Below are 23,698 nucleotides of genomic sequence, written 5' to 3'. Positions count from 1 at the left end.
TCCAGGGGCCTCATTTATCAAGCGTGCGTACGCACAGAAGTGTGCGTAAAGTGTGCGTAGGAACAGTTTTACGCAAAGTGTGGAATTTATCAAATTGCACTTATACTTAGAAATGTGTGTAAATATACGCACACCTCGGAGTATGCGTACGCAGAGCATCTAGTGGTAGAATAGCGATACTACACAGGACCCTGTTCCAGTGAGTATAAAGAAGTGTCTATTTATTATCCACAAGCAGGTGTTAAAAATGATTAATGTCAGTATGGTAACAGCAAATAATTATAAGGATTTATTTGTGATATGTATCTGTATCTGTGAAAGCACATGTGATTTGTATTAATGAAGTCTCCGTCAAATGCTTGACACAGTGCAATGGCTTATGTTGCGTTATTGGAAGACTTGGCAAATAATCCATTCCGCCGGTAACGCGTTTTCAAAGATCGCGCAAATGATGCTCTTTATATATGCTGCTGTCCAAGGTGGAAAGTTGTCTGTCCTCCTCCAGTTGCACTCGTTTCACGTCGGTGTGCTGTGACGCGGTTTTATTTTGCTGATAATTTAACGTCAAACCACTTTTTTATTTTTGGAAGTGTTCTCAACGGAATTAAACTCACTGGTAACATGTTCCCATGTAGATTTGTTTTCCTTTGTTAGTCATTCCTCCCGCACTAAGTAAACCAAATAGGATGTGTTATTAGGATTTAACCTCATCCACTAGTAACTCAATTTCTGTGTCTGTAAAATTCCTCTTTTACGCTCTCTTTGTCATTAATGCGATAAGGGAAAAAGCACAACCACGTGACATATAACGGGAGGTGTTGTCACCATATATGGTTCATTGGAGGCGTTTCGGAATGCAAATGACTATGAACGTGCACGAGCATGGTGCTTAAGAACAAGTGGGATTTATCATCAAGGATTACTTACTGATGTGCGTACGAACCACGTGCGCACGTTTGATAAATCCCGATTTTTTTGTACTTAGGCACATTCTAAATTTCATTCGTAGGTACAAATATAGAACATTTTCTACGCAATGTTGATAAATGAGGCCCCAGGTCTGCAGCCTCCCCATATAGTCAGAAGTCCGTGAGTGGAGGGGCGCGTTTTGCTCTTAATATCACGTCAGAAATAAGAAATTACCTTACGTGAGGAGTTACGTCTATACTGAGAGTTTTGAGGAAGCGGTAAATCATAATCTGCATATTTGTTTGTTCGTTTATTTATATCTTAACGTCATGCAGCTTCCAGGTCTAAATTCATGGAGAGAACTGGTTAAAACTTGATAACCTGCGCGAGGGCGTGGATGTACTGAAGAGCTATTTATTTACATAATTTAAATTAATGTTAGTTTAAATGTACTTACATTAAACAACTATACATCATTAAAAAGTGTTTTGATTTAAGATTTAGTTTTTGACCTTTATTTTAATCTGAGAATCCTAGTAACAGTAATTTCTTCATTTTTGTCAGGAGTTATGAAAATGAAAAACGGTACATACCTTTAATTTGAAATATAACCCTCAGCCGCACTCATTAATAAAAATACTCCTCCGTGATCGTCATGAAAGCACTCGATAAAACAACATCTATCGGGGCTTTTAATTCAAAGTATGCATATTTGGAGAAATATTACTTCAATTTTATATGTTTACTTCAAATTTCTGCAGTGGGGCTAATATTTCACCCATTTTTATTGCAAAAATGGCGATATGAGCAAGCTGGAGTCTCTCGGAGTCTGCAGTCATTCACACTCAGTTTGTTTCATTCATACGTGAAGCCGGAGGGCGCTAAAGTCTGAAACTCTTTCATAAACTTTCATAGAAAGAATAAGACGTCAGTCAGCTCAGCAGCAGCTGTCAGTCAGACGTGAACTTGAACAGTGACCTGCAACGAGCGATCGCTGTTTTTATAATAACATGTAAATAAAGATGTTTTGATGTTTTAAAACCATGGAGACAATAAACACGATTAAGATTATATATGGTTTGTCTGTATTTTTAACGCTATGTCTATTATTTTTATAACAGTACTGTATATTATAATGCTATGCTAAGCTAACAGCATAAATAACATAAAATTGTTTATTTTCGGTCTTATTTTATGATCCAAAGCCACATCAGATCACGCATGATTGTTTAAGCACTCGACTTTTGATGTTATAATGTGAGTTTTATTATAAATGCTTTTATTTGTAGTGTTTTGATGGTATGCTAAGCTAACGTACTAGCTGTTCTGTAAACATCTGCTGTCTGGAGATATGAGATATGTGTTTCTAGGAATAATTTTGACTGGTAAAGCTTCTTTAAGGTAAGTTTCTTTTTGTAAGAAAGGACTTTAATAAAAAGAAAGTGAATTGAGACAAAAGGAGGAAATAAAACACTAAATAGAAATTATGAGCAATTATTATATTGTTTATAATAATAAAATAAACATTTAGACAGCCATATCCCGGATTAAAAGTTGTTAATGACTCATCCGGATGCTTATTTAATGAGTCTGTTTAAAACACGGAGCAATAGGACAATAAACTGAAAGGATGTAGTGAGACATAAATAAACAAACATTAGCTTAGCATTTTTGCTGTTTTCTCTAAATAAATTTACATGACATGGGTCTAAAAAACATTTCATAAAATACAGAGTTTTAGAGGTATCATCTTCAGATTTAAAACAGAACATGGTCAGACCTGTGGCTTTAACCGCAGAGCATTTCTAGATTGCTCCAAGGCCAATTTCATTTAGATTTTCATAACAATATTTCATACATGTTTGGTGGAGTTTATAAAAAAGAATAATTTAAGCTCTCTATAACAACTTTTTTCATTATGACAGTAACTAATGTTCACCTCTTAATAAACTTCCAAGTGTCTGCTTTCAAATGAGACCAAACTTATGCTTTTAGTGCAAAGACTTTATAAACTGTATCTATTTTAGTTTGGCTATGACAGTTTTTGTGGGGGGGTTCAGAAAATGGAATGAGGGCTAACAGGTTAATCAATCCACACACAAGTTAATCATAAGACTCTGTGCCACGTTAAAGTCCGCAGGTAAAGCAATAAACAAGTATGAACAATGTCAGGTAGGCTAAATCATGTAAAAACACCGTGAATCAGCACAACAGTGTGAATCTGAGAGACGAGGAGAGAAGGTAAAAAGTCAGCCGGGTTATTTCTTTAACACATATGCCTAAAAGCTTTTGTAATGGTGAAGGATCGGAAAGAATCTGAGAGAAAATGTTCTTGTTTTTTGTTTATTCATATATATTGATCATATTTTAAAGAGTTTATCATGCAAAATACTTCTAAAATATCCATCTATTATTCATTCATTCATTCATTCATTCATACATACACACATACAATCCATACGTTTTGGGACATTAGAGACAACATTTCTCTGTTTGCTGTGGAGGTAAGACATTTGTAAGATGTACAAAATGTTTTTTATTAACCTTGGATTCATTAGGCACATAGATGCTTTATTAACAAACAACAGTCTTTTATCCTGATTAATGAGTGTTGTCATCAAATGCAAGACAAATGCAGACTGCAGAAACAATGGATCAAATTGATACTACACATTCTCTGCTTTTAATGTGTGAAAGATTAATGCTTCAGGACACAGATGATCAATTACCCTTGTTAGAAAATGGTCTAAACATGATCACATTAGATAAAAGTTAAATACAAACCTGTTAATCATGAGTTGGTGAATTGTGTATGTTAAAACAGATGAATAATACAATGTGACAGTCTGTACTTTTGTCTCATATTCACCCTTTAAAGTTTAGACATTTCATGACTCCACAGCAAACAGAGCAATTTTGCCTATATTGTCCCAATAGCCTAGACTACTTATGTAGCCTACAGTTATAAACATCTAAGTGTATTTAACTGTGTTATTTTGTGACACCTAAATATGAACTAAAATGTGCTAAAATGTATTTTATTTAGATATTTACGTACCATATGAACCCATCTTTGTATAATCTTTTCAAGTTATTTAAAAAAAATTCAATACAGAGATATGTTAAAAGGGCAGAGTTCATATGCTGTCTCAAAATAGCATGGTTGGGCACACTTAGATGTTCTTAAGATAATCTTATGAGGTGCTCAAGTAGAATTTTTTGTGTATTTAGTACGGAATAGTGTGTGAAAATAGAGCCCTTTAAGTGCATTATGAAAATATTTACCTGGAAAGTAGATTAAAAGCAACAGTAAGAGTTTATTTTACAGCCTTTTGTTTTAATCCAGCAGTTTCAACTGTGATTGGACAAATGTAAAAATTGGGCTAGTTTTATTTCCTTTTGGGCGGGTTATGTTGTCATTGGGCTGGAAATTTTTCTTGGACCTGGCAACCCTTCCTCCCTTGGTTTTTCCACTAATCCACGAAGGGTAGGCACGGCAGATTTAAGGTATGGCATTGTGATATTAAATGGGTAATTTTTAGTATTCTCTGTCTCTTTGTTTGGTTATTGAATAGAATACGCAATAGCTTTATGTATTCTGTAATGGCAATAGACCAGCAGGTGTTTGTCTGCAGTTGTATATTAAATACTAATGCAGCAGTGTTGAGTGTCAAACATATGAGGCATCGTTTGACAGGTTTATTTGTTGAGTAACACAAAACCATGGGTATTTATCATGCATTATATTTATATTATCTTATTTGTTGTTTTAGTATCAGGGACAGGCTGGTTGCCTGAGTGTCACAAACCAAGATAACGGATGGTAGAGGTATTGTTTACTTTATTATTTTTAATGGGCTTATAAAGTTTTATTTGTTTTTATGATTTTAATATGGATTTTGAATGTTTCATTTTGTTTGTTTGCTTTGGAATATGGGGCTTTGTTTCTTTAAATTGGGCAGGATAAGAACTAAGGACACATGAACTAATGAACAGTTATTTATGGTTGATCCCAGCAAACACAGAACGTTACCCTAAGGTTCGTTTTTGGTTATCTTTTTTTTGGGAACCAAATAATAACGTCCTGAGAACGTTCTTTTTAGGTTTTATTTTTTGCAACCATAAAATAACGTTTCCATAACGTTGCAGGGTGGTTATTTTTAAATAACCTACAAATAACTTATATAGAATGTTCTCTAATGGTTATTTTTTGGAACCATAAAATAACATTCCCAACGTTGTAGGGTGGTTGTTTTTAAATAACCTAAAAATAACTTATACAGAAGGTTCTATAATGTTTTTTTTTTTTTTTTTTTGAGGAAATCGAGTGAAAGCCTTATTAAACTCATTATTCCTTAAGTGTGCACGTCTGGTATGCGCGTGCTCCTCTGCAGTCCTTTTAACGTAGTTTATTTATATAACAAGCAAAAACAACAAGAGATAGATTTGTTTATTAATATATTGTCCTTATATGGTAATGTGTTTTACTTATTTTAGATAGATATGATAAAAACACTTTTTTTTTACTTTCAGTGCGTGCACGGAGCCGCAGCAACGCGCACTGTAGGTCATTGAACTGTTTTTGCTCCATGTCAACTTTCATAGTCCCAGCAAACAATTTTTGGTTTCCAAAACGTTCCCCTAACGTTAGCTTTTGGTTCCCATAAAGTTTATTTTTAAGGTTTGTTTTTAGTTAGCCAGGAAAGTTTTCTTTACAATAGAACGTTATTTTTAGGTTAGTTTTACTTTCCTGGGTAATCAAAAACAAGCCTTAAAAATAACATTGTGGGAACCAGGGACTAGCCTTGGGACAACGTTTTGGGAAACAGAACTTGTTCGCTGGGATTTATCGTGTTTATTTATGTACTTCAGTTGCATTACCAATGTTAATAATTGTTTGGTTCTTTCCGTTGTAGATTTCGGTTTGACCCATCGGTGGCTGTGGGGTTAATTGCCTTCACTGGTGGATGAGGGTTCGGTCATCTTATTTCTCTTCTCTCTCTAGGTCTGCAGTGTGATTTGCTGCAAGTGGACTGCAGTGCGAGCACTTTTGTCTGTATACCACTTTGTCTTCACAAAAATAGGTAACCTGTGGCCATCCAGGGGTTGTTTTGTGTTCTTTTATTTTCATTTGATTCTTTTCTCCTTTTGTGGGTATTTGCATTGAAGATTTGTTGCTACATTCTTATGTTTCTATTTTTATTATGATTGAATAAAATGTTTTTGATTTATTAAAGCTTCACCACCATGTTTGGCCTGATCATTTACTACATCTATGAGTTACCTTTATAGGCATAGCTTGACATTTGAGCTTGGGTGGGCCAAACAGGTATATCATAGAAACTATACCGGACCATGTGCTATGATTTTTACCGCAAACTAGATAATTAAAATTAATAACATTTTTGTTGACTACATTAAAATATAAGCCTGATTGTTAGATAAAAAATAAACATGATAATGGTTTACAAAGGTTTTTGTAACTGTAACACACAGTTAAAAGAATGAGCACCATTTTTAATAATAATATTAAAACTATAATTAGTGAAATTACTCGCACTGTATCCGTTTTTATTATAAACAGTGATCAAATATAAAGCATCCTAAATTACACAAATTAAACGAATTATAGTTTGATAGTAAATATAAACAACAATTAAATTAAAGTTAAGAGGCTTTATAATGCCCCACAATGCATGAAAACCATCCCAGGATTAGTTCATTTTCTTTACTTCTAAAACACAATTCAATTTTATTTTATTTATATAGCGCTTTTTACAAGTGTTAATTGTTGCAAAGCAGCTTTACATGAGAAGATGTAGAGGAGAACACAGAAAATCAATAGATAATATACAACCCCAAAACAGAAAAAGTTGGGACACTGTAGAAAATGTGAGTAAAAAAGGAATGGAATAATTTACAAATCTCATAAACTTATATTTTATTCACAGTAGAATATAGATAACATATCAAATGTTGAAAGTAAGATATTTTGAAATGTCATGCCAAATATTGGCTCATTTTGGATTTCATGAGAGCTACACATTCCAAAAAAAGTTGGGACAGTTAGCAATAAGAGGCCAGAAAATTTAAATGTACATATAAGGAACAGTCCCAACTTTTTTTGGAATGTGTAGCTCTCATGAAATCCAAAATGAGCCAATATTTGGCATGACATTTCAAAATGTATCACTTTCAACATTTAATTTGTTGTCTGTATTCTATTGTGAGTAGAATGTGGGTTTGTGAGATTTGTGAATTGTTCCATTACTTTTTTTACACGCAATTTCTGCAGTGTCCCAACTTTTTCTGTTTTGGGGTTGTAAGAAGTAGAATATAGCGGCTAAGGTTAAACCGTACAAGCGTGCATATTAATAATAACTTATACAGTAAAGTGCTAAGTTAAGCCAAAGTTGGCTGACTCTCCCTGGGATGAAAAAAACCCCTAGGAAAAAACCCAATGGGAAAAATCTCCTAGAAGGACAAAAACCCTTGGGAGGAATTAATATATATATATATATATATATATATATATATATATATATATTGATATATTGATATATATTGATATATATATATATATATATATTGATATGGTAGGGATAGGCGGGTAAGCGGATTAAACTGGTTTAGCCGGTGGTCGTTGGTCGGGCATCGGCTGGTCATCACGTTGAAGGACAGTCAGTAGATCAGTGGTGCAATGCCCTTCACAGCAACAGGAACTGGGTCTGTTTGTCTCAGTGTCCTCCGGGTCGTGGACGAGACAGGGAGAGAAAAACAGAATCCTATTAGCGTAGCGGCTGTTCGCATGTAAATGCAAGTGTCATACATTATACTGGTTTAAGTCAGCTCAGTTCCAGACAGGCTAACTATTGCGGCAATAGTGTATTACCCATATGAGGTGTGTGAGTGCTTTGTTCTAGACACAATAACTACTGCGGGAAAAGTACATTTACTAGACATTTTATGTGAATGCTTTGTTAAAGAAGAATGTCTTAAGTTTAGATTTAAAATGATTGGCTGTGTCTGATACTCGAACATTATTTGGTAAATCATTCCAGAGCTTAGGGGCTAAGAAGGAAAAGGATCTACCACCTTTAGACACTTTTGATATTTTAGGGATAATTAAGTGACCAGAATTTTGTGAGCGCAGTTTACGTGATGGATTGTATTCTGATAGTAGTTCTTTAATATACGAGGGCGCTAGGCCATTTAAGGCTTTGTAGGTGATTAGTAATATTTTAAATTGTATACGATATTTAACTGGTAGCCAGTGTAAAGATGCCAGAATTGGACTGATGTGGTCATACTTTTTAGATCGAGTAAGCACTCTTGCGGCGGCGTTTTGAACCAGCTGTAGCTTGTTTACCTGATTTGCATGGCATCCCCCGAGTAACGAGTTCCAATAGTCTATTCTAGAGGTCATAAAAGCATGGATAAGCTTTTCTGCATCTGATGCAGACAGCATATGGCGTATTTTTGAGATATTTCTAAGATGGAAGAATGCTGTGCGGCAGACGTTGGAGATATGACTATCAAAAGATAGATTGCTGTCGAACATCACGCCTAAATTCTTAACCGTGGAAGATGGCACAACCGTGCAGCCATCTATGGGCAACTTATAATCTGACATATTATGTTTGTAGCGATTCGGTTCAATAATAAGTATCTCTGTCTTATTGGAGTTTAGCATAAGAAAGTTATGTGCCATCCAGTCCCTAATATCACTAATGCAGTCTGTTAGCTTAGAAAACTGGTGGGTTTTGCTGGGATGTGAGGAGATGTAAAGCTGGGTATCATCCGCATAGCAGTGAAAACTTATGTTATGTTTCCTGATAATGTCTCCTAGAGGTAATATATATAACGAGAATAGGATAGGGCCTAGAACTGATCCCTGAGGTACGCCGTATTTAACGGGGGAGTGATATGACTCTTCCTCATTTACATAAACAAAGTGATATCGATTGGTTAGATACGATCTAAACCAGGCTAACGCCTGACCACTGATGCCAACATAGTTTTGTAGTCTATTGAGTAAGATTGTGTGATCTATTGTGTCAAAGGCTGCACTAAGGTCTAGTAATATAAGGATTGAGATTTCACAACGATCGGATGTTAATAGGAGGTCATTTGTAACTCTAAGCAGCGCTGTCTCTGTGCTATGGTGGGGCCTGAAACCTGATTGGAACTTTTCATATGTATTATTATTCGCTATGAATGTGCGTAGCTGGCTTGCCACTACTTTTTCTAAAATTTTAGAAAGAAAACGTAGATTTGAGATTGTTCTAAAGTTATTAAGATCTCCCTGGCCAAGGTTTGGTTTTTTAATAAGCGGTCTAATAACTGCTAGTTTGAAAGCTGTTGGAACGTATCCTAATTCTAGAGATGAGTTAAAGATATTTAGTACCGTGTCTGACACTACATGAAATACATCTTTTAGTAATTTTGTGGGAACGGGGTCTAGTATACAGGACGATGATTTGGATGACGTTATTAGTTTAGAGAGCTCTACTATTGTAGTAGGTTTAAATGACTCAAGATGTTCGTTTGGTAATCTAGTGGAAAATGTACTATTGGGTAAAGTGGTGGCTGCTTGCGTAGATTCTATGTTTTCCCTAATAAACATAATTTTGTTAGTAAAGAAGTTCATGAAGTCATCACTATTGTGTTGGAGTTTACTATTGGTTTCTGTTTGTTCTTTGTTTCTAGTCAGTTTCGCAAATAATAGTCTTTATAGGTTTGATGCCCATCTGCACTATACTTCCTGGGCTTCGGCCGGCTCCTTGTTTCCTGTCTGCTGATTAATCCAGGTGTGCCTGACCTCAGTAGTCACAACAACAAAAATCGGACGCACCTGGATTAATCATTTTGTCCAATAATGGCAGACAGGAAACAAGGAGCTGGCTGAAGTTCAGGAAGTAGTGCAGCTGGGCATAAAGGCTATTCAATTTAAAATACGCTATAAATAAAAGTATAACCTATATTGCTTTTCTTTGTTTGTTTTAAAATGTATTCTCTAAAAATTTTTTTTACTACTTCGTTTGCATTTTTAACTTTAGGCCTGCATAAAGACCGCCTGACGGCACCGCAAATTGATTCCTTATTTTTGCCTATTAATTCCCGACCTGCAAATGACACTTTAATATTATTTTACCCGTTACATTAAATATTATGCATTTTACCCGCGGGTACCCGCCTGCCTTGTTGTTCCGTCTATAAACAGATCAGTCTCTCACAGTCTACCTCAGTTCAATATTACTAATGTCTTTCTCTTCCTATAGAAATAATGTAGCTTCTACTTCCAAACAGATTAATACTATTGATGTCTTGCTGTCCCGTGTAAGTAGTATTCAGTATTTATCCTACCTTTTGGTTTTGGACAATTATCTTTATTTAATGTGAAACATAGTGTCAATTTAAGGCACAGCGCTTATATTTAGCATATATTAACTAATGGCCTGATAACTTGATGATATTAGGGCAGTGATTCCAAAAGGATGTCTAAAAAAATCAAGTAATATGTTAAATAAAAAAATTAATTGCTTTTCTTGCCGCCCTGCGCTGTGCCCCTGTATTCGCGCCAGTGAACATATAATGCTAAGTACACACCAAACGCGGGTCATCGTGTTACTCCCTCTAGATTACTCGCGAGATTTAACTTCGTGTCATGCGAAATTTTAGCTCGAGTTGAATTTTTTAAACTTGGGCGAAGACGTGTTTGAGGCGAATAGCATGTTGTTGCGGCAATCGCGTCATTCGCGTGTCTTTGCATTGACTTTGTATCTAATCTACTCGCGCAAATCGTTGAATTCGCATCTGGTGTGAACCCACAATAAGATGATGACAACTTAAACCTTAAATTGTGGTCATACAGATAAAAGTAAAACAATATTTTAAACTGTAAATGGTGTAATTTTATTTGTGTACACTCACAATAAGAACAAAAGATTGTGCTTCTTTAATTCAATTCAATTTTTTAATTCAATTTTATTTATATAGCGCTTTTCACAATTTGGTAATTGTATCAAAGCAGCTTTACATTAATAGAAGCAGTGAAAAGCACAGAAAATTGACAGATAGCACAACATAATACACAATAGCAAAAGCAGCTAAATTTGCTGCGGCTATAAATCAACATTATAAGCGAACGTATTACTAATGTAACGTATAGAAGTTAAGCCCAAGAAGGCTGCCTCCCCGGGTTGAAAAACCCCCTAGGAGAAAAAAACCCCGAACTTTTTAGCCGGGGAAGGAAAAAAAGTAAAAAAATCATATAGGCTACTTTTTAATTTGTTTTGTTTATCTGATAATTATTCAAGTGAAACAAATTTCGTGTAGGCTTATGATAATTATGAAATTGTATTTATTTAAAAATAAGTGAACAATGCGAATCAAGGAAGGACTTTATTTCTCTTTTTAAGACCGCCAGTCTGGCAGGGTGGGCATTAGGTAGCCTGATTTTGCCAGCTGCAGCCGTGGTTTTTGTTTAGAAGGGATATAGCAAACACTGAAAAGTTTAGGATTAGATTTGGAGGTAATATTAGCATGAAAACAGCGGCCCTTCTAGATGAGATACAGCTACAGCCTAATTCGCGTGAAATGTTGTGTTTAGGGTAAGGTTATTCGAGAAGGATTAGGATGAAACAGTGCTCATCCAGCAAGATTTAGTTTGGTGTATCCCTTCTAGCCACAACCGCAGGCATGGCGGGCAGAATGCATATAGCAGAAACACTGAAGTGACGTTACTGAGCACCACGTTTTGTTAAATACACAGATACTATTAACAGATTAACAATTGTTTAACAAATCATTTTGCAAAGTAACGTTTTAAAATTTATGAAAACCTAAATTAATAACTTATTTTATAAAAAAAACTTTTAACCACTGGGGGACCAGCCCCCGGCAAGCTCCATGCTCGTAGGTAACACATAGTTTACATTACTTTAAAATACATGAATTAATGAGGACTGTACTGAGGATTCTGTCTAAATGAATAGGTTAATAACCTTTTTTGTCTTGTATAAGTTATCCCCTAAGCTTTTTTGTCCTACCATGAGTTGGTATCCCCTTACCCATATGTGTTGATGATTCTTCAAAAGTAGAACATAACATTAAAGCATTTATTAGATACAACTTCAAACTGATTATTAAATGAAAATGATTAAATTACACATGCATATTAAGTGAAAAGCATTGTATTAATTTGAAATTAATTTGAACATTTAATTCTCAGGCATGTTCTTCTTGGAATTTCTAAGAGGAAGTCACTGCTCTAGCTGAATCCTCACAATTCATAACTAATTTTAAAATTTCATTGGATCTACATATACATATATATATATATATATATATATATATATATACATATATATATATATATATATATATATATATATATATATATATATATATATATATATATATATATATATAATCAAAAAGTCAATGCTTGCTTGTTGTCTTAATTTGATTTACTATTTTATTCAAAATATCCTGCAACACATGTTGATTAGTACATTTATGTCCAATTTCCCTGAATCGTATAGATTTAGACTAATATTTAATGTAATGTCTTTACAGCTAATTATGAAAAGAAGGGAGGGGCCCAACACAAAGCCAGGTCTAGCCAGACAGCACCTCTTGGACAAGTACAGTGATCTACCATCTCCTGATTTGATCCAAAATGGACACATTCTCTTTCTTTATGTCACAGCAAAATCCAGCAACACTGCAACTGCAAGAGAAATAGTCAAATACATCCCAGAAATGACTGAAGAGCAGGCAAAAAATAAAGTGAAGGTACTTGTTGGAAAAACTTTTAAAAAATACAGAAAGCTAACTAATGAGCGAGAATACTGTACTGAAGGGATATGTAGCCAAAGGTTTTGTGAAAACTCCACTACCACCACAGTTTCCCATGCAAAGTCTCCAAAGTCTGCTGAACAACAAGTTCCAAAACTTCCTTTAAAGACAACACGCGTTACTAAAGCCAAATGTCCTACTTGTACCAGATATAAGGAGTCTCTGAAAAACATGAGGCAGAAAAATCTGCAGATGCAGAGAAGCAAGTACCTGGCAATTAAGAAACTCGAAGCACAGCAGAGAAAGAAGGGAACAATAAGGGTACTTAATCAGAAACTGAAAAGGAAAGAAAAGCAAATATCTAATTTGAAAAACCTGTTGAAATCACAGGATGCTAAAACCATCGCTAAATTAAAAAAACAATACAAAGTAAAAGCAAGAAGTCATATGCGCCTGAAGAAATCCCTTACACGCATGAAACGAGAGGTCAAATCAAATTCTGTTAACGATATGGATCGAAGATGCTGCGAGTTAGAAGAAAGAAGTATTTCGATGAACAGTGAGATTCATGATCTTCAGTTGAAAAACCACATTTTGGAAGAAAAAATCCAGGATTTGGAAAGTGAAAAAAAAACTTACAAAAAAAGATGCCAAGTTATACTCAAATAAAATGCGTTTGATGGTGTTTGATGCAATATCCAATCAGGTGCCTACTGCTAACATCCAGAATTTGATTACAAAGTTTGGACTGCGCTTCAGCATTTGTTTAAGTGATGTGCCAAAAAGAGCTACTGTGGAAGCCATGACCAGAGAAATGGGGGCATTAAGTGACCTCCAGACTGCTGAAGCACTTTTAGCGAACACACACACAACCCTGGGCTTTGATGCAACCACACAGGAGGGAATCCACTTGAACAGCATACATTTCACCACCAAAGAGAACTGTTATGTTGTTGCTGTAGATGAACTTCCAGGAGGCTCTGCTGAGGATTACCAGATCCATATTTGTGACTCCATCAGTAACCTTGCCAGTGTCTACTGTCATTTTTTTGAGGCAGACTACCAAAACATTCTTCAACAAATGATAGGGAATATATCAAACACGCTCACTGACCGCTGTGCTGCCAATCATGCAGCCATTCGTTTAGTCTGTGCATCTTGGAACAAGTCCCTGAATGAGCTGAATTGCAACCTTCATCCTCTGGAAACAATCGCTTTAAAGACAAAGAGTGCTCTGAAGGAGATCGAGAAATCCATGGGGATTACTGGGAAAACCAAGGGGAAAGACTGCATTGGGGCCAACATTGTAGTTCAACTGAATAAGATGAGGTACATGGATGGCGAGGGTGACCCTCGTGGCTTTAAGGTCTTTCTGGATCAAAACAATCTTGCCCTTGGCCTCATACCACGCTACAGAGGTAATAGACTGCACATTCTTTTCCATATATGTGGGATATTCTCAAGTCATCATGCCACACTAAAGTCATATCTCTCTGGAGGAACATCCTGTGGAGGCCTGCGTGATAGCATACTGGAAGACTTCAACTCTACAGCCGGACAGGTTGAAATGCAAGTTCTGGGTTTGCTCGGGAAATTTCTGACTGGACCCTGGATGACCAAATTCTACACTGGTGCAGATGAGCAAACTGATTACATTAAATGTATTGAAATTATCAAAGAGACTGTGCAGAACCTGAAAGATCAACTACGCTCACCTGCTGAATTCCTAACTCGCACAACAGACCTCTTTGGAAATCAGTTGAATGCTTCAGACAAAATCCTTGAGAAATTGCAACAACCACCAAAAGACAAAGTCATGTTCACTCAAATGATGGAAAGCTGTCTGAGAGCAGTCATTTTAGTACTTGAAAGACAATATCAACAATACTTTGTTGATACGTGGACAGTGACGGAGAAACTAAAACAAGAGACAGCCTCGGCAAGATCACATAACATGGACGCTGAAGAGCTGATGGGGATGTTTAGTGCGCTGAAGAAGAAAGCTCCAAATGCCACCATCTGCTACTTGTCCTGTAAAATGCGAGCACGGAAAAACAACACTGTGGATTATTTGGACAGTTTAGACAAGAAAAAACAAGAGTTAGTCATCAGAAAAGCAGTGAGGCTGGGGGTCATACAAAGAAGAAAGAGGAGGAAGAAGCAAGGAGAGCTACAGGAGGAATTGCAGAAACGTCAAGCCACAAATGAAAGGAAGAGAAGTGAACAAGAACGGAAAGTGTTAGAGAAAAAGTTTGAAGAATTAGGTGCAGACAAGATTGAGGAAGCGTTTCCAGAACTCCCAGAAGAAAAAATGAGCTTGATCAAGGAGTTGTTGGCTGGCAGAGGGGTGGGGGCATTTATATGTCATGCGTGGGATTTGGGTGGCAGCAGAAAATTGAATCTTTCCATGCTAAAAAAAAGAAATACACTGTTGGCTATTGGGCCATGAGCGGAGAGGGGTATGAATTTGATGCACATGACACTAATGTGTCCATCTATGCGATGACAGCAGATGTCATCTTGGATGACTTGGTTGTACAATAGCCTGCAAAAAAATTATTCTGTAGCTGTGTCTCGTCCTCTAGAGGTTGCATACGTCATTGAGGCGGTTTCATTTCACAAGTGTAAGAAGGACTTCTGAAGATGACCTTCGAATGTGCTCTTCTTTCACAGGAATTCAGAGGATACATGAGGTGTATCCTTTGCTATTGCAGATAGCCCACAATTCTTTGTGTTGATGTCAACAACCGTTTAGTTGAAAAAAAATGTACATACAAACGAAGAGAGGCTCAAAGACGGACGTTTTCCTGGTCTTGTGTCCAAAGATAGCATACGATAGTTTTCTGACAGTGTCAGAAGTTCAGCATGATCAACGCACAGTGTCTTTGCTGCTACGACCTGGTATTTGTTTACCACTAGCGCAAACTGGTGACGTTGCGCTAACGTGTGACGGAGCTGCCGAAGCTTCCGTGTCATGATCGTACAGTCTACATGCTTGTCGTACCCGAGTTTAAACGATCCATGTTGCACAGTGTGATAAGGTAATGATCTTATAGGAGGGCAAAAATCCTGCCGTGTATTCTGGGCTTAAGACAAGGCAGAAGCATACTACAGCAGATTTCTGTGGCAGTGGGCGGACCTACCATGCAAGCGGTAATCTGATTGGCTAGAGCTCACCTTGAGATCTTGATTAATAATCGTTATCTCACGGATGTGACACAATTACGGAGTGTGCTTTAAAATGACCAAAAACATGCAAGACTCCCCAAATATTTTAGATGTCTCCATATATGAAACACCTGATTCAGTTCATCAGCTTGTTAGGGTGTTAATTAAGGAAACGTTTCAAACTTTCTGGAGGGAGCTTGATGAGTGGAATCAGGTGTTTCATTTAAGGAAACATCTAAAACATTCTGGGGGAGGACTAGAGTTAAGAACCACTGGCCCATGTAATGTTTTTTTTTATGGGACTTAGGCCTTGTCCACACGGACACGGGTATTTTTTATAAACGTGACTTTTGCGCGGTTCGGCCTTTCGTCCACACGGAAACGCAGAATGACGTCACTCAAACCGAACATTTTGGAAAACCCCTCCCGGGGTTGAGTATTTAAAAAAAATGCCAGTTGCGGTGTTGTCGTATAGACAATAAAACCAGGGGTTTTTGCCTTGCGACGTCACTTTTGTTAGGCTTCTGATTGGCCAAGGTGGCTTTACGATTTGCGTTATATCACCGCCTGTTGGTTTGGCATGCTCTTGACAGCGCACAATCACGTGTTTTTGCTTGTTTATGTGGGCGGAGATTTCTTTTAAACTGAGCATTTGTGGAGGCGATTTTTTTAAACTGCAGGAGTAAAAACTCTGGTTATAATAATACCCATGTCCGTGTGGACTAGGTCTTAATGTATAGAAATGGTTTTGTTTCTATGTAAAGCTTCTGCTTTCCTGATTTGTTAATACACGAGTCTTGATATTTTTTAGTTAAACCTCTATTTGTCACATTTGATTGTAAATGTTGAACTTGTAATGTGTTAGTGAAGATGGACCTTTGCTTGTATGTATGTTATGTTGCTTTTGTTTAATGAAGATACTGTATTCAGTAAGTATTTCCTCTATACTGGTTAATGAAAATGGACTTTATTCAATCATTTCTTTGTGCAAGTTGTTCATTGCATGACTTATTTCAGTAACACTTGATTCTTTGTTGTGAAAACTAGAAAAATCTGTATATTATCCAGTTGACTTAACTTTAACGGTGACGTGCAAAGGAATTGAAAGAGTAAGGTCACATACTTTACTGCATTTAATTTTGACACCTAAATTTAAGTTACAATAACATTACACTTCATGCATCCCAACTTAACGGAGTCAAAGCAACAGTCTTACTCGCCCTAGTCAAGTCTAATGAGCAAAATCATAGTTTTGAAATGTTTAAAAGATACGTTTAGGAAATAGTTTCACAGTTCAAAGAGCAACAAAATCTGAATGCTTCATAATTGCTACAGTTAGTTAGCTCTATAAAACAGATCATGTTTATTTAACAATTGGATGTAAATTAAGTGAACATAACACTTCATGTGTGCTAAACATAACTGAGTTAAAGCAACTTAATCACATGATGAAGCTGAATCAACAAAGATATTCTTGTTTTGAAGTTGTTTATGCTTGATACTTGTTAGAATTTAAAGATTGTTCCCCCACTCCTCACATTTATATGTTTGATATCTTTATATCATATAACCCTGTATATTCTTTATTGTTGTCCTTGTATGACTACTGAAGCAGTGATCACTTTTATTTGTCTTAGCTTGCATTTAATAATTTCATACAGAGTTGTGACATTTCCCTTGACTAAGCAGAAAAGCTTGACATGGGCTGATCAGTCGAGGTCTAGAAATTCAACCAGACTTTCCTGTTTCAACCTCCACTTCCTTGTTCGCATTATACAACTGTCTAAGAATGGTTATTTATGCATCCGTATCCAGACTTGCTCCCGCAGGTACCGATCATGCGATTGTTCTCCAGACATGTTTGCTCAATGTGCGGATCAAAAACCCTGTGATTCATGGTGACATCATGTGATTAGTATTTCCTTTCTGTACTCTATTTAATCTGAAGTCTGTCTAATAAACTTTGGTCTATGTTTGAACTGTATCTCAGTGTCAGTGTCTTTCATAACCCCTGATATCAATGGTCGCCACGCATAAGAAAAACACTGAGAAGATCCACCTGTGCATCGATCCATAGGAATTAAATGAAGCCCTCATGCACCCTCACCATCCTATGCGCACAGTAGAGGAAGTAGCATCCCAAATGTCCAATGGCAGTGTCTTCTCGGTGCTTGATGCTGAAAACTCATTCTGGCAAATAAAGCTAGACTATAAATCCTCCCTATGCACCAGTTTTGCAACACATTTTGGCAGATATCGTTTTCTGTGCATGCCTTTTGGCATAAATTCAGCATCTGAGGTGTTTCAACGCGCAATGGAGCAGATCTTCATATTTATGGATGACATCATTGTTGGAGGAAAAGGGGAGAAGGAACATCATGAGAACTTAAGAAAGATTCTTAACAGAGCCCGGCAAGTTAATCTGAAACTAAACCAGCAGAAATACAAGTTTAGGCTCAAAGAAGTAAGTTATGTGGGCCATCTAACATGGATTAATGATGTAAGTATAGTTTTACCATCAGATTCACACACTTTACTGTGATGTACAGCATGTATTAGAGAATGCATGCAGTAAATAAATGTTTAAACACTGCCCTCTACTGTACTGACATCTATAATACATCTACACACAAATAAATTCTGTTGAATCTAATAAATATTTGATTTATTAACATCATTAGGACATTTCTACACAAACAGTTTTTAACACAAACACTCTTGCCCACCCCCAAGATTAAAAATTGCTTTATTGGCATGGATCTTTACATTGAAACATTGAATAAACATTTTTGTGACATACTTCACAGCCAGTTTGATCTTATTGAGTTTTCTCCCAGTATGGATGGTAGTTTGTCCTTTTGATCAATCTGGTTCAGGTATTCCCTGCTGGTCACCAGCAGCCCCAAACACAACTGGTCTTGCTGGTGTGACCAGCTTGGGATGCTGGTTCTAGTGCTGGTTTGGTGCTGGTTTAGCTGGTGCTGATGCTGGTTTTGTGCTGGTTTAGCTGGTGTTCACTAGCAAACCAGCACCAAAACACAACATATGCTGGTTTTGCTGGTATGCTGTTTTTCAGCAGGGTTTGTGGTGGTTTGTAAATTTTCTTAGTTTAGGATCTTTTACCGTCCTCACACATTTTGGATATTTATATTTAGAGACAGATCTAGCATTCTAGTTTACTTTGATAAGCTGTTGGTTCACTTCAATATTGGGTACTTATTGTGTTTCTCTCTCTCCTTCTCTCTCTCTCACGCACGAATACACACACACACACACACACACACACACCTTATAGATAATAAAATAAATCATACCAACAGAGGGCACCACATCCCCATCTTCTGCTGTAAACACCTGTTTTAAACTTGTAAAGTTTCAAGCCCAATCACGTTGGTCTAAGCTTGGAATTTAGCAGACAAATGAGATGACAATGACTTGGTAAAATATAAAAAAAATCTAGGATGTTTTTCAGCAGGTTTGAGCAAAACTCCATATACTGCTGCAAAACAACCTACACGTACACTGTTTTTTTTATAAACAATTGATGCGTCCTTAAGAACCCACAAAAACTTTGAAGCGTTGTCAAGAGCATGCCAAACCAACGGATGGCGATATATCCCTTACTGTAAAGCCATGTTGGCCAATCAGAAGCCATTTCATAGTCTCACCTCGGCAGGAACAACTACTACATGATCACAGAGTTCAGTTTACGTCAACTTGTACTGCGTTTGCGTGCGGATGAAAGGCCAAACCGGAAAAAAAAGGTACGGTTTTGAAAATACCCCTGTATGTGTGGACAGGGCCTTAGCTGGGTTGCTGGTTTTAGCAGGCTGCGTCCGAAAACTCTAAATTTCCAAGGCATGTCTGAATCCAATGTTAGGTTTACTTCCTGACTTCTGAGATACCTTCATCATTTTGTCCCACAATTCTATGCGTGTGTGTGCGCATGGTGAATGAGATTGGTCGAGCCTGATAGAGTTAAAAAAAATAAAATGGCGGGCAAGAATGCAGATGGAGCACAAATTTATTTCTAGCAATAAATTAGTACTGTAGTTTTCAAATATGTGATTATTTATCACAAAGATGATCTTTGTTTATATTTCAAACACACTGCCTTTAAAGTGTTTCCGAAAGTCTTTCTCTGAGCTGCCTTCATGCCCCCGAAGTCATTGCCTCATGATGCAGCGAGTCATCTGCCTAAGTTTTCGGACGCAACCCAAGTCTTCAGTCAGTTCAGGTTAGTCTTTACTAGTCTTGGCTGGTTTCACAGGGTTTTTGTACTTGTACTCTGGTAAGCCTGGGGGACAATCTTAAGCTTGTTTAGACAGTGCTTTCAGAAGGAAGGTAATATGCTGCCAAAAACACAGTGATACTATGATTACTATGAAAGTTTTTATACAATCTGCTTTGAGACAGTCAGTCCAGCTCTGTGGATTAACAGCAGTGAGATTATCCTTCCATACATCATCTCAAACAGGTGCTAAATGTCACCGGCTTTTCAATTAATTTCAATTTATCATCCCTAACGGGATCACCATGGGTTTTGAGAGGGGCATTGTGATTAATTAAGGTCTTCTGTTTTCACCCCTGCCTGCAAACCTTAAATGCCACAGAGAAAATTAACACTATTTTAGCAGACAACATAAAAATTCACATATGAACAGAGCACACTAACAGAACACATTAAACTGATGACATCAGAGATCAGACCCCTTCACTGCTGACATCAGACTAATGACATCAGACCCCGTCACTGCTAACATCAGACTAATGACATCAGACCCCTTCACTGCAGACATCAGACTAATGACATCAGACCCCTTCACCGCTGACATCAGACTAATGACATAAGACCCCTTCACTGCAGACATCAGACTACCGAACACCTCACTGCAGACATCAGACCCTTTTCATTCAATTTTATTTCCACAATTGTCTGATTGTTTCAAAGCAGCTTTACATTAATAAAAGCACATTAAAATTAAAATATTACTGCTGCACTTTTATTTATCAGAGCTGTGTGTTATTCAGAATAGAACAGAAGATAACCCGGTACAGACTGCCAAAACCCACTAGATAATAAGTAGTTAATTTAGGGTTTTTTGTTTATAAAATAGTAGGTACAAAACTTGAAGGTATTTTCACCGTTTCTTTATATCTCAAAATCTGTAATACGCATACAATCAAAATAGACCACATGTGCTTGAGTTTAACGCATGATCGACTGTTTAAAAATGGTGTTAAAATTGGAATGCAATGGAACCTCTCCTAATTAACATGCATGAGCTAAACCTTTCCAGCTAGCCTGTTAACCAGAGCAGTTTTTCACTAGTTCTAAAACAAATTCACATTTACGATGATATACTGTTTAGTGCTGGGTTACACAACACAGGAGATCTTCTGCAGACTAATCTAAGAGATGCTGCTGAATATCTTTACAACAAAGCAAAAAGACGTTTCCATAATAAGAAGTCACCTGTGGGTGATTCAGCCGGTTTAATCGATGAGTTCTGGCTGATCAGAGTAACATTATTCCAGCCAGTGTGGCTCTCTACTCCTCTGGGAAATATAGAAATCAACAGCCATTGCTGACGAATAACAAAATTTAATTTGTGTCTGACGGCACTGAGCAGAAATGTTAAACTGTTATTTGCCCAGGAATAGGTAATATGATTCTACTGGCACCCCACGGGTCCTAAACAAAGGACTGGTGTGTAATTAGGTAGAAGATATTGACATGCTGTTTTTCACAGCAAGTTCAACATATTGAAATGCGGAAACTGTTGTAATGAGGTTTAACGCTTAAAAAACCTTATACGCTCAGTTAGACTGAATGAAGATCAGAGTTTCTAAGCACACAAACAGACTCAACCCATCTGTCTCAATCTGATAAATCAGATAGATTAATAAATCAGATAGCATTCCAACAGCTCGATCTGTGTCCGTATGCATGCAGAGCTCTCCAAAACCACACGCTTGCACACTCTTTATATGGGTGATTCTCACGAAAACTTGGTTTTAAAAATGTCGAGCATGAAAATGTAAAAATTGCTTAAATTTACTTTTTTTCCCACCTGACATTGAAAAACAAAGTCTGGAGTAAATGGGAAAATTAATTTAAAAACTTTTACTTATCATTTAACACTTTTTGTAACATAATTTAAAAAATTAGTCCTAAAAAATCTCATTACCGCAACAGTCAGAAAACATCAACACTGACATATTTTCAAAATGACATGACAAACCTGAAAGAACATAATTTGGAGATTCTGCACATGCATTTAAAATCAAAGTATTATGCTTCTATTAATTAATTTAACATTTAATAAGCATCTGTTGCGGTAATGATAATCAAAATGTCGTGTAAGCATTCTGACAAGACAATATTTCAAATTAACTGTAAAAAAATGATCTTACCTGGTAGCCATCTTGAAGTAACTGGTCCATGTGCTTGGTCACTCAAAATCAAACTTTATTAAAATTCTGTATGTGTGCTTAAACTGTTCTCAAAAAGTGTTGCGGAGGATGAGAACATCAGGCATGGACACATCATTTTCCTAATTTTTCTTCATTATTATTATACATGAATATTCGGTAAATATTTTTTCTGTCATCTAAAGTAGTCTAGCAAAACATCCATTTATTTTTTTTCTTAATATTTTTGTGCTAATTTGATTAAATTACAACATAACGCATGTTCAAACACAGCCGGACACATTGCGGTAATGAGAATTCCAGCAGAAAATGAGATCAAATTTACTATTATAAATTCTTATGTTGAAATCACACATTGTGCAAGGTAGAACACAGTATTGTGTTAATTCTGATGCTTTTTAATGTTACTATATTACACATTTTAAAGCTAAAATCATTAGTGCCGTGGTGTTTCAATGGTTTCATGAGAATCACCCATATGCACTCCTGTCAAACTCACTTATAGACCCTTCTCCCACTCACTCCAACAAACACATTCTTAAAAATAACTCTTCTCAATCTCACTCCTCTCAAACACACCCCTCATAGACACTGCCCTTAAACTCACTCCTCTTAAACTCAAAGACACTCCTCTCAAACTCACTCCTCTTAAACTCATAGACACTCCTCTCAAACTCATAGACACTCCTCTCAAACTCATAGACACTCCTCTTAAACTCGTAGACACTCCTCTCAAACTCATAGACACTCCTCTTAAACTCACTCCTCTCAAACTCATAGACACTCCTCTCAAAATCACTCATCTCAAACACACACCTCATAGACACTGCTCTTAAACTCATTCCCTCAAACAACCCTTATAGACACTCCTCTCAAACACACCCCTCATAGACACTTCTCTCAATTTCACTCATCTCAAACTCATAGACACTCCTCTCAAACTCACTTCTCTTAAACTCATAGACACTCCTCTCAAACTCATAGACACTCCTTTTAAACTCAAAGACACTCCTCTCAAACTCACTCCTCTTAAACTCATAGACACTCCTCTCAAACTCATAGACACTCCTCTCAAACTTATAGACACTTCTCTTAAACTCGTAGACACTCCTCTCAAACTCACTCCTCTCAAACTCATAGACACTCCTCTCAAACTCATAGACACTCCTCTCAAACTCATAGACACTCCTCTCAAACTCATAGACACTCCTCTCAAACTCACTCCTCTCAAACTCATAGACACTCCTCTCAAACTCACTTCTCTTAAACTCATAGACACTCCTCTCAAACTCATAGACACTCCTCTCAAACTCATAGACACTCCTCTTAAACTCGTAGACACTCCTCTCAAACTCATAGACACTCCTCTCAAACTCACTCCTCT

At 36.7% G+C, this 23,698-nt stretch overlaps 1 protein-coding gene across 1 annotated transcript; it reads left to right on the top strand.

Annotated features, from left to right (window-relative positions):
- On the top strand, nucleotides 1-15,160 carry LOC141366193 (uncharacterized). Its single transcript, XM_073871681.1, has 5 exons — nucleotides 1-1,274; nucleotides 2,992-4,738; nucleotides 5,443-5,472; nucleotides 5,826-5,993; nucleotides 12,490-15,160. The coding sequence occupies exon 5, from the start codon at nucleotides 13,382-13,384 to the stop codon at nucleotides 15,158-15,160; it is 1,779 nt and encodes a 592-aa protein (XP_073727782.1). The 5' UTR covers nucleotides 1-1,274; nucleotides 2,992-4,738; nucleotides 5,443-5,472; nucleotides 5,826-5,993; nucleotides 12,490-13,381.
- Nucleotides 15,161-23,698: the final 8,538 nt, after the last annotated feature.

This window comes from Misgurnus anguillicaudatus, chromosome 2, assembly GCF_027580225.2.
Source record: "Misgurnus anguillicaudatus chromosome 2, ASM2758022v2, whole genome shotgun sequence".
In the NCBI taxonomy this organism is placed as follows: Eukaryota; Metazoa; Chordata; class Actinopteri; order Cypriniformes; family Cobitidae; genus Misgurnus; species Misgurnus anguillicaudatus.
The sequence above is the reverse complement of the archived record's forward strand: the minus strand, read 5'-3'. Positions and strand labels throughout refer to the sequence as shown.